At 32.9% G+C, this 11,743-nt stretch overlaps 1 protein-coding gene across 1 annotated transcript; it reads left to right on the top strand.

Annotated features, from left to right (window-relative positions):
• The first annotated feature begins 2,614 nt into the window (after nucleotides 1–2,614).
• On the top strand, nucleotides 2,615–4,989 carry LOC134723129 (uncharacterized). The gene is made up of 2 exons (XM_063586770.1): nucleotides 2,615–2,671; nucleotides 3,978–4,989. Exon 2 carries the CDS (start codon nucleotides 3,985–3,987, stop codon nucleotides 4,987–4,989), a length of 1,005 nt encoding a protein of 334 aa, XP_063442840.1. The 5' UTR covers nucleotides 2,615–2,671; nucleotides 3,978–3,984.
• The last annotated feature ends 6,754 nt before the right edge of the window (nucleotides 4,990–11,743 follow it).

Raw genomic sequence — 11,743 nt, forward strand, 5'->3', positions numbered from 1 at the left:
ATAAAACAAAAGCGAAGTTCATCTTATATCATTTTAACCAGAGCTTGTTAAAACCTTCTTTTCTATATAATTTCAAAATTCATAAACGGATACTTTTCGATTTTTCTTTTAAATAAATAAATTATCACAGTACCAACGGTACAACTCAAAGTACAAAACCATAAACAATAATTTTAATTCGATAAATCAACAATTTATTTAGTAAAATTGAGAATGGAAATGGGGAATGTGTCAAAGAGACAACAACCCGACGAAATAAAAAACAACAGCAGAAGGTCACCTACAGGTCTTCAATGTAGCGAGAATTTCCCGCACCCGGAGTCGTCCTTCAGCTGGCCCCTTAACAAATATGTACTAGTTCAGTGATATGAACGCCATACTAATTTCCAAATTGTACACAGGAAATTAAAATTAAAATAATACAAGACTAACAAAGGCCAGAGGCTCCTGACTTGGGACAGGCGCAAAAATGCGGCAGGGTTAAACATGTTTGTGAGATCTCAACCCTCCCCCTATACATCTAACCAATGTAGAAACGTAAACGCATAACAACACGCACATTAAAATTCAGTTTAAGAGAAGTCCGAGTCTGTGTCAGAAGATATAACCAAAGAAAATAAACAAAATGAAAATAATACATAAATAACAACAGACTACTAGCAGTTAACTGACATGCCAGCTCCAGACTTCAATTAAACTGACTGAAAGATTATGATTTCATCATATCACTCTAAGACATAAGCCCGGATTTACTTATATTTTTCTAGAAATTTATCTCAGCATGTTATCAGTGATCAGTTAGATATAAATTATGTGGACACTCTTTCTTAGTGGTTCACTAATTATAACCAGATGTTGACCACAAAATGATAAGCTATAAATTCATATTTCTCTGTCTTTCCTCCAGGCTTGATTGTATTTCTGAACAATAAATATGTGTAAAAAAAAATATCTTAAGTAAAAATTTATTTCTTAAACTTAAAAAAAATGTATAATAGAAAATGGATAATTAATGGTACATTTAATTTTGATAAACATTTTATAAGTGTTTTATTAACATAAATAACATTTTACAATGTATTGAATTATTTCAAACTGATGTGAATTCAGGGGGGAACCCAACAACACCATAAATGATAAGCCTAACCTTTACAATTAATCTGGTTTATGCCATAGATATTGGCTAAAAAGACAACTTTTTAAACCATCCCCCTTTCATTTAAATCTGGTATTTTTCTTAGTTTGTTAACTTCACGTATTTTTCTATACTATATGAAAAAAAATATGCTCGAATTGAATTTTATTTGCTACTAACATTACTTTCAATTCCAAGTTAACAATTTACAGCGAGAAATTAATAGAAAAAAACACACACACAGATTTTGAAAAAAGGGGGAGGGCTTCAAAAACTTCTTGGTGTTGAGTACTATGATCTCTGCATAATTGTGCCATTTTCCAAAATTAACAATGATTTCCAAAATTCAAGTATAACAAGAGGCTATCAGAGTGAAGGCAACACAGATTTCCTGCAGAGGTTGAACACAGAACAGCCGAACAAGTATGAACACATCATTTAAGCTTCAGACAGCTTCTTATTTGGATTGTGTTTGAATATTTGACACAAAATCAATGTGGCCAAAAGAACTCATTCTTAGAAATAAAAAATACCATTTGATTACCAGAAAATGAAAAATATGAATTTCTCCTCTAAATGGCAATCCCCCTTTTTTCTCAAAAAAAAAATACAATGTGTTAATGTATTCTCTTATTTTCCATCATACCCATTATTGTTTGACAACATCAGAATAATGTTATCCTTTTTTAAAAGTGTGTAATATTTGTTACTGTGCAAAATAGTTAACATATTACATACTTTAAACAAGGAGGTTATAAGGTTATATAACCTCCTTGCTATAAATAACAATTAAAACTTAAACGTTTTAAACTATGAACATAAATTATGATTTACTGTATAAAAGGTTTCTTTTTTTTTATTTCAACTTCTGATGTCTAACTTTCATATGATCAAACTTCATTGTTTTATTTCTATATCAATATTCACTAGAAATCATTTATACACATTCATAACTGTACTTTAATATAAATGCTGAAAATATTATGTATTAATTAAAATGACCAGTTATTCAGGGGATTAAGATAAACAAACCCAGCATGAAACTGGTCTGGGGGTTATTGGCATCAGCATGATGTCTGATAAGACCTCAGCTACAAAGTAGCTGGAAATTCGGGCTTATGTCTTAGAGTGATATGAACATCAGGCACAATCCTTCCCGTTAGGGGTTTGTAGTATTAACCATCATAACATATATGAGAAGAACATAACCCGTGTCATGTCAGTGTACTGATCTTTTAGAAATTATTTTTTAGAAAATTTTACTCGAAGATCTTGTGACGAAAGAACGGCATAAAATGTATGCCTTCTTCAACATCGGTATAATACATATCACACAGTGTAGCAAGTGACCCATTAGGTTTTATTTAAAACATTCAAGCACAAAATGACTGTATTTATTACATGATAATTTACATTAAGATTAGATAAATCTTACATCATAATAAAGTAAATAATAAGCAAAGAACATATCTATCAGTTTTGATAACACAGATCAGAAGTGCATTGGATTATCAAGGATAAAGCAGGTGGAATTTTGTAAGTATTTTTTTTATATTTATGTTAGTGATCTAAAGAATATTAAACAAAAGAAAAATCGTTCTTTAATCGAATATATTAAGCGGTTTATTTTCAATTGCCTTTTCCCAAACCAGTGATAGCATTTGTTTACATTCGATCTTATTAGGAAACACAATTATAAAGTTTCAAGGAACATGTTTGATTTTCATAAAATGAATTAAAAGTTAGATTACAAAAACAACGAACATCGAAACGTAAAGTCCCTTATCAAATACTGGTGGAGAGGATCATCAGCCCAGTAGTCTGCACTTCTGTGCTGCTGTGCTGACATGAATTGTCATTGATATGGTCATATTTATAAATTAACTGTTTTCAAAAATTTAGAACTTTTTAAATACTGAGGCTTTCTACCTGAGGAATAGATTACCTTATCTGTATTTGGCAGAACTTTTGGGAGTTTTGGTCATCAATGTTATTCAACTTCGAACTTTATTTGGCCTATTTATCTCTTTTGGATTCGAGCGTCACTGATGAGTCTTATGTAGACGAAACGCGTCTGGTGTAATTACCAAATTTAATCCTGGTATCTATGATGAGTTCATATACATTAAACGAATGAATACAATCTGTCATATTCCTGACAAGTAGAAAATAGTGTATTAAACTTGGTTTCATAGCTAGCTAAATCTTTCAATTGTATGACATTTGCATAAAATTCCATTATATAGACAACGATGTGTAGACAAAATAAGCAGACATTAAAGGTTTAAAATGTCAAAAATTAGGTTGCAACAGTGAACATTGTGTTGACACATTAAAGTTTCCCTTCATATTGAATGGCATCAGTCTTTGGATAGCGGTATACTAGTGTTGCCTTTTTCAAACGTAACAAATCAAAACTATAAACCCATGTCTTAAACATTGTATTGGTTTTAATAATACTTCGAACTTTTCAGTGCCCTATTCAATTATAATTAAACTTCTTATTAAAATTAAAACTCAGAGAAATATGCAAAACGGAAAATCCATAATCAAGTGGCAAAATCAAAAGCAACAAACGTATGAAAAACAACTGTTCTATCTTGGATTGGTACAGACATTTCCTTAAAAAGATAATTACGATATCAACCTGATCTAAGTGATATTTCGTCGATAATGGCGTAATTAATTTGTGGGACTTATCATATGTTATTATTCCTAGTTCAGATTACAATACTATCAAGAAAGTGGTCCTTGACACGGTGAGGTTTTTGTCTTTCGCACTTTAATCGGTACACTAAAATTTGAAGAAAAAAAAATTTATATAAACTACTCTTCATTTCAGATCAACTATGGACACGTCCCTCTGTCAATCTTGTTCCAAAATAGGCACATGCGCTTCCTCTGCCGTGATTTGCTTAGACTGCAAGGAAGGTTTATGTAAGCCATGCTTGAATGCACACAAAGAGAATCCTGAATATATCATTCATAGAATCAGCGAAGTAAATTCTAACCAGAGATGTATGTTTGTAGCATCCAGTATCAATACAAGCAAAGATGATGTACTGCCTTCTCTTCCAATACTTAGATTCAAATTTGAACGTGAAATTGACATATCATATGATGGACAAATCTATGTCTCGAGCCTAGCTGTAACCAAGGATAACCGTGTCATTCTCTGTAACACAAGAAGTAAAAACCTGCTAGTTTACAACGAAAATGGAAAACACATTCAAGATTGTAAGCTGAACGGTGAACCTTGGGACATAGCATTTATACATGGCGGGAGCAAAGCCGTTGTAACGCTGGAAAATATGTCTGCTATCCAGTTTATTGAGACCAGCCCTACAGTGAACCCCGGAAAGAGCCTCTCATTACCACATAAATGTTATGGAGTGGCTGTTATTCACAACCATGTCTATTTGGGTGGACGTGGTAGTATCTATGTGATAGATAATGCGGGGAAACCAGTTACATCTTTTAACCTAGGTGTAAATGGATTTGTGTGGTACCTTCATCCAGGACCATCGGAAACTCTTCTATTTACATCTTATGATTTTGATGATGTTGGGAGTCTTAATTTAAAGACTGGAAAATTTTATTTCCGTTGTGAGAATAAAACAATTAAAGGACCGGAAGGCATAACGACAGACAAAAGCGCGAATATTTATATAGCATGCAGGGACTCTGAAAACATCCAAAGATTGACACCTACTGGAGTATGCCAGAGTATAGTTTTATCATCGAAAGATAAAATTAAAAGACCATATGGACTTGCCTTCAACTCACAATGCACGCAATTATATGTAGCAAACAATGATGGACAGACAATCACGATTTATTTAGGCTTTCAATGATTTCTTAATCATATAGCACAGATTATCTATTTTTCTAATCATTAGACTAACACTATACCGACCGATTTTATATTTAAGGAAAAGTGTATTATATAACACTGTTTACATACTTCATACCTAGTTAGTAAAGTCTCAAAAGAGGGGACAGTCCAACTCATATAAATCGAAAGAAAAAAAACTGACAACGTATGACTAAAAATGAAAAGGACAAACAGACAAACAATAGAACACATGACACAACATAGAAAACTAATGAGAAAACAACACGAACTCCACCAAAAAGTAGGAGTGATGTTCATCTATATATAAAACAAATAAAGGACTAACACACTGAGTTAGTTAACAAGATCCGAAACTACTCTTTAAACGTCACTGATCTTCAATGGAAGACTAACACCCTGAGTTAGATTACAAGATCCAAAACTACTCATTAAAAGTTACTGGTCGTCAATGAAGGACTAAAACCCTGAGTTCGATTACAGGATCCGAAACTACTCTTTAAACGTTACTGATCACCAATGAAGGACTAACACACTGAGTTGGATAACAAGATCCGAAACTACTCTTTAAACGGTACGGATCGTCAATGAAGGACTTACACCCTGAGTTATATGACAAGATCCGAAACTACTCTTTAAACTTACTGTCTGTCAATGAAGGATATTTCTGAAGATGAGTTGTGTGCACAGATAATACCATAGCTCTTATAGGAAACAGTGAAACTAGGCACCACCAAATGAATCGTCAAGCCATTATAGGGATCAGCCAGATTGAAAAATAGAATAATGTGTCAAGTTTCATTTTAATGCGTATTTATTATAATAATGTAATGTTACCCTTATAATCAGAGCGTAGCTGTATTTTATTATGTTTATTGTTTTATTTTATTTTAATATTTTGTCTGATGATCGATCCGTTTCTGTGTGTGTTACATTTTAGTGTTATGTCGTTGTTCTCCTCTTATATTTAATGCGTTTCCCTCGGGTTTAGTTTGTTATCCCGATTTGTTCTTTTGTCAATGAATTTATGAGTTTTGAATAGTGGTATACTACTGTTGCCTTTATTTATTATAAAGTAATCGTATCCACTATTGCTATACTTATACTTTCTATATAACTCAAAAGAAACATGAAATAATTTAATCTTTTATTACTTTCAAACATCAGACTTGGACTTCTCTTGAACTGAATTTTAATGTGCATATTGTTATGCGTTTACTTTCCTACATTGGCTAGAGGTATAAGGAGAGGGTTGAGATCTCATAATCATGTTTAACCCCGCCGCATTTTTGCGCTGTCCCAAGTCAGGAGCCTCTATTCTTTGTTAGTCTTGTATTATTTTTAATTTTAGTTTCTTGTGTAGAATTTGGAGTCTAGTATGGCGGTCATTATCACCGAACTATCATATATATTTGTTTAGGGACCAGCTGAAGGACGCTTCTGGTGCGGGATTATCTCGCTGCATTGAAGACCTGTTGATGACCTTCTGCTGTTTTCTGTTCTATGGTCGGGTTGTTGTCTCTTTGACACATTCCCCATTTCCATTCTCAATTTTTTATAGCAAATTGTGTATAATCAAAGAAGTTTAAGAATGTTGCAGGGTATTTTTGATGTTTCATATTTTGATATCCCGGGACTGATATGGCCTTCTCTACTGTATTGCATTTTTGTCACGTTTACATTGCAAACATACTTACTGGTTGTTGCGCGCGGTAACATGATAAAAAGAATAAGGTGAAGTAATTAAGGAATTTGTTTTGTTTATATTTTTTGTTATTTGTGTAAACTTGGTACAAAAACAGAAGGGGATGATTAGAAATAGAATATTGTGTGATTACGTAACCCTGTGTCTGCTTATCTCCCCGCAGATCTACGATTCCGCCTATAATACGTAACGGATCATCACCATCTGGAGTGAAAAACTACTGGAATTATTAATGCATTTAATTTAGAATTTATATACTAGTATGCGATTTAATAAATATAAACTGACGCATCTATATAAGAATGTCTTATGTTTTATTATTCAACTTAAGAGAAAGCAGAACAATTTGAGAAAACGTCTATTTGAAATGGATATTTAAAAAAAAAGCGTTTGTGTTTTGTTCAATATTGATTTTTGGCAAGTGAAGTGTTTTAATTGAAATACAAAGAATATTTCTCGCAGTGAGTAAAATATTTCAGAGCTTTCATTTCTGCTATGCTTTTCATAAGGATAATGATTAAGTTTCAGGGGTTGTGTTTTTATGGTATTTGTTAGGGTTTGAGTTTAGGTCTGGGATTAGTGATTTGGTTAGGATGAGGGTTTGTGGTTATTTAATACTCTTCGGGAGGAGTTTAACAAGTTAGAATCCGAAGTTCATACTACGGAAGTACATTCGATGTAAGAAAACATAAGGATTATGGTCAGAGTTAGTGTTTGGATTAACGTTAGTGTCAAGGTTATGGTTATCGCTATCGTTAGTTTCAAAGTTATGGTGTTGGTTATCGTTAGTGTTATGGTTAGGGCATGGGAATTGGACGTGGACAATTTGATTGCTCCTTGTTTCTTCTGCACATGAGATATCCAAATTTCCTAGATGTGGTGACTGCGCATGAGTGAGGATAAGGATTAGGGTCAAACTTAGTTTTTGTCATTGAATATGCATATCTGTTCAATAGTTATCATAGGTACCATGATTATAATTTAGTACGCCAGACGCGCGTTTCGTCTAAATAATGCCAATGCCAGTGTCTACAATCAAACTTATTAACCTCCAAAGTCTTTAAAAAATACCAGAACATTATTAGATTTGTATTATACCACTTTAAGGGCACCTGGTTTGCTGACTTAGATAAGCAGTTAAGAGGTGGGTCTTTTAAATAATATTTGGGTTGGAATTAGTGTAGAGTTTTTATAGTGTCATCGGATCGTGACGTCATTTATCGAAAATGAAATAATATATGACGTCTTTCATTATGATCAGAAAGAAGTATTTAGCATTTGTAGCTCGGAGGAAAACTCTGCAAGGATGATTGTTTTGGAGTTTTCTATCCTGCAAGTGAATTTCGTCTTTCTTCGTTCTTACTTGTGTGGTGGGTACGTAAATTTGCAACGGACGTGCATTTTGTTTTCGTTATAACTTCTTTGGAAGGTATGTAATTTGTATAGGCTGATTTTTTTACTTGAAAGTTGTACAATTTATGCAACCAAAGGATGAAAAGTAAATTGACGCGGTACCATGAATTAACCAATCAAAAAGTCAGAGAGTTAAACAATGACAAGGAATAATTGCGATATGGCAAGTTGCAGCTTATCCTCAACCTTGTCACAAGGTCTTTTTATGAGGTCAGCGTTGATTTCAACGTATAGTCCATCAGCTAGTAGGGTAAAATTTCAGTTTTATGTTACACCCCAGAGTACCGCAATTTTTTTTGTATAAATTTAAAGGGTAATGTCTGAGGAATATTTTAAGAGGTGTTAAGTATACCAAAAAAATTGTTTTACACATATTTACAGAAATATGTAAAAAAAACAACAAGTATTCAGTACTATTTTTCTTATTAAATGGAACAAATCATAGCTTATTTTAAAAAAACGCAAGCTAATTTTTATTTAATTTTTAAATCGTAGAGGACCAAGAAAAAAAGGGGAGGTTAATTTCCAAAATTCATGATTTTGATTTAAAAAAAGCATACGTACTATTTTCTTGATAAAAGGGTATTTACAGCTATCTGTTCAGGATAAACATTGAAGAACACATGAACATCTTTTTTTGGCGCAACCAGCTTCTTATGAACAGCTTATCAGAATTAATAAAGCATATAACGCTGGTGGATGGTCTAGCCAATTGATACTGATCAAATCGTTCTTAACAATCCAACCATAGTTGTTTGGCGACGGACCAGTGTTGTGTTCAAAGTTGGCTTGTGGCAGGTGCTTTAACATTACATTTTTTGTAGATGACAATGCACTTTTTTGCATTTTAAAAAGATCTGAATTTTAAATTATCGATGTTTATAAATTCGTAGCCATATATAGAACACACAAGCCTCTCGAGTGTTCATGACAAATCTTCGCCTACTTATTCAACGTTTGCACCAAGACGGGATAGACCTTCTGAAAACTTCACAAAACATGTCAAAACGCCGAATGCTTTACTTTTTCCTTTACAAGTTTTCTACAAACATTCTCCAGCCATTTCTCATACATCGACTGCACATTAACTAATCTGCATTTGAAAGACGTTTAAGTTATACCAACAATATTCGACTTGATGCAACTGTGAAAATAGCAGGCCAATACTTCCACATCAGTGTCAGAAGATTTTATAACAATTGAATCGAAACCTTTGTCTGCTGCGTATTTTTGCACGAAGAAACATTTTTTGTCGGCGTCTTCCTGTTTGCTCAGAGCGTTCTACAATACTTCATTTTCAACCTATATTTTGTTGCAAATACTTCCATGTGATATAAATAAATGTCAACAACTGACCTTCAAGTGTAAATCTATAGGATTGTTTACTCTATACCGACACAAAGAATTCAACAAGAGCAATTTGTTTCTCCCAACTGACAAACATTTCATCCATTGCCAAAGACATGATTGTGATGATCTAGTGGTAATGATTTGCCCTCCAAAGGAACTGCCGTTCTTTTTTTTTAAAGGATATTGTGGGATACTTATCAGTGACAAAATAAATACGGGGAACTCTTTATGAAACCAACAATGTTCGAATAAGAAAAAGTACTGGGTATTCTAGTAATGGATTGAACTACTGCCATGCCTTCAAATATATCTACATGCTTTCTTCGTGAATGGCCCTTTTCTAAAAGACCATCCAAGACAGTTTTGTTTTTCTTTACATGTGTACCATCAAAGTTTGAAAATGAGCATGGAAGAGGACCTAATTCAAACTGGAGAACTTCTCACATAATCAACTGTTTTGTCTGTGCTATGACAAGCTGGCAACAAAAAGTAAAATCACAAAAATACTGAACTTAGAGGAAAAACAATTCGGAAAGTCCATAATCACATGGCAAAATCCAATAACAAAACGCAGTCACATCAAATTCCGTTATGTTTACATTGATGCATTAACTAAACAGACACAATAAATAAAATAGTAAAAATATGGGTACATCAGTCATCATTGTATATCAATATTAAAAGGAATAATTTAACTGAACAGAAAAACATCTATCTACAAACACATCAACAAAAAAAAATTGTATCTGCTTTCAATGTTTTGTTGTCCTTATCAGCCATTAACGACTTGCCTTTCATATCCCTGTAAATGTAAGCAATGATTTTCTTTTGATTGGTTTGAAGATTTCAGTAGACTTTGAATAAGCCATTCCGTAATGAAAATTTCTGAAGCAAACTTTCCTTTTTATACCCGTTTAGAATGTCGCACATTAATTCTGAAGAAGCCACAGAACCCAAGAACAAGCCATTTAAATGCTTAGACGTTTTAAATTAATTTGGCCAGCTTTGTAGTGCCTGAAACAATTTGAAAACATCAGTTTCACCTCGCTTCATTCGAGTTTTTCATTTCAAAGTTCTTTTTATGCGGGTGTTTTAGGTTTAACTATTCCTACTAAATCGCAACATTTTAAGGATGTGCATTTAACAACCAACGTTTACAGAGTCTTTTTTTAAACTGACACCAACAATTCCAATTTATTTTGTATCTCTAAAAAACCTAAGAAAGTAAAACGTCTGACCAAATCCAACAACTGACTATTTTAAAATCGTTCAAAGCGATTTTTGCCAATTGAAAGACTTAAATTTGTTTTAACTCATTCGTCACAGAGCTAAAACACAAAATGTTATCTAGCACACCTTTTTGGGGTTCGATAGAGTGCACCTTTTCTGAACGTAAATATTTTACCTTAATTTGTATTTTTTTTCATAAATATTTCATTATACATTCACATTATAATTTGTCTCACCAAAACAACATAAATAGACAATTGTGTGAATACATTGCACATGTTGTATACTGAATCGAAGACGGTAATGTGATGATTTCCGGTATTTCACGAGTACTCGCACGTAGATATTATTCATTAATAATTTCAAATTAAAACTAATTAGTCGTAATAAATAAATAAGAGGACCATTGAAAGGGACGTTTTCAAACCTCTCTTGGACACTTTTAGTATAACACCTAGTATTTTACCAAAAAGAAAGTGTGAAGTTAAAATCTATAAAAAAAAAATTCGCGGTACCCTGGGGTGTTTCACTAACTTCTTAACTAAAGCGCTTTTGAAAACTAGCTGATTAACCCTAGTAATATCAATTGATAATAATAATCTCTGATACTTTTAAAAGTTGTTCAATCATTATTTAATATCCAGAAACCAAAGATATTGTTTTTAAATTAAAGATTGGCAACAATCTTTACATATACCCTTATGACATCCCAAACACGATGAGTAGATTTCAAACAATGTCAACTCGTCCCACTTACCAATCGGCCCACTTTAAAAGAAAATCGCCACACTCTTGTTTATCGACTCGCCCCACATTAGAAAAAGTGTAAAATCAAATGGAACAATCAGACTGACAACTCACTTATTAACGAAAAAGGTTTAAACCCCACTGAATAAAGGTCTGACAACTCGCCCCATTTATAAAAAATATCTTGCTTCCTTTAAGTATGTCAATTTACTATTAGTTCGTATCCAGTCGTCCTGGCGTAGTGGTATGAGGCTTGATATGCTAAGACTCTTGAGTTCGAATATCAGCATATACACTGAATTTTTTTCTA

This window comes from Mytilus trossulus, chromosome 6, assembly GCF_036588685.1.
Source record: "Mytilus trossulus isolate FHL-02 chromosome 6, PNRI_Mtr1.1.1.hap1, whole genome shotgun sequence".
Taxonomy (NCBI): Eukaryota; Metazoa; Mollusca; class Bivalvia; order Mytilida; family Mytilidae; genus Mytilus; species Mytilus trossulus.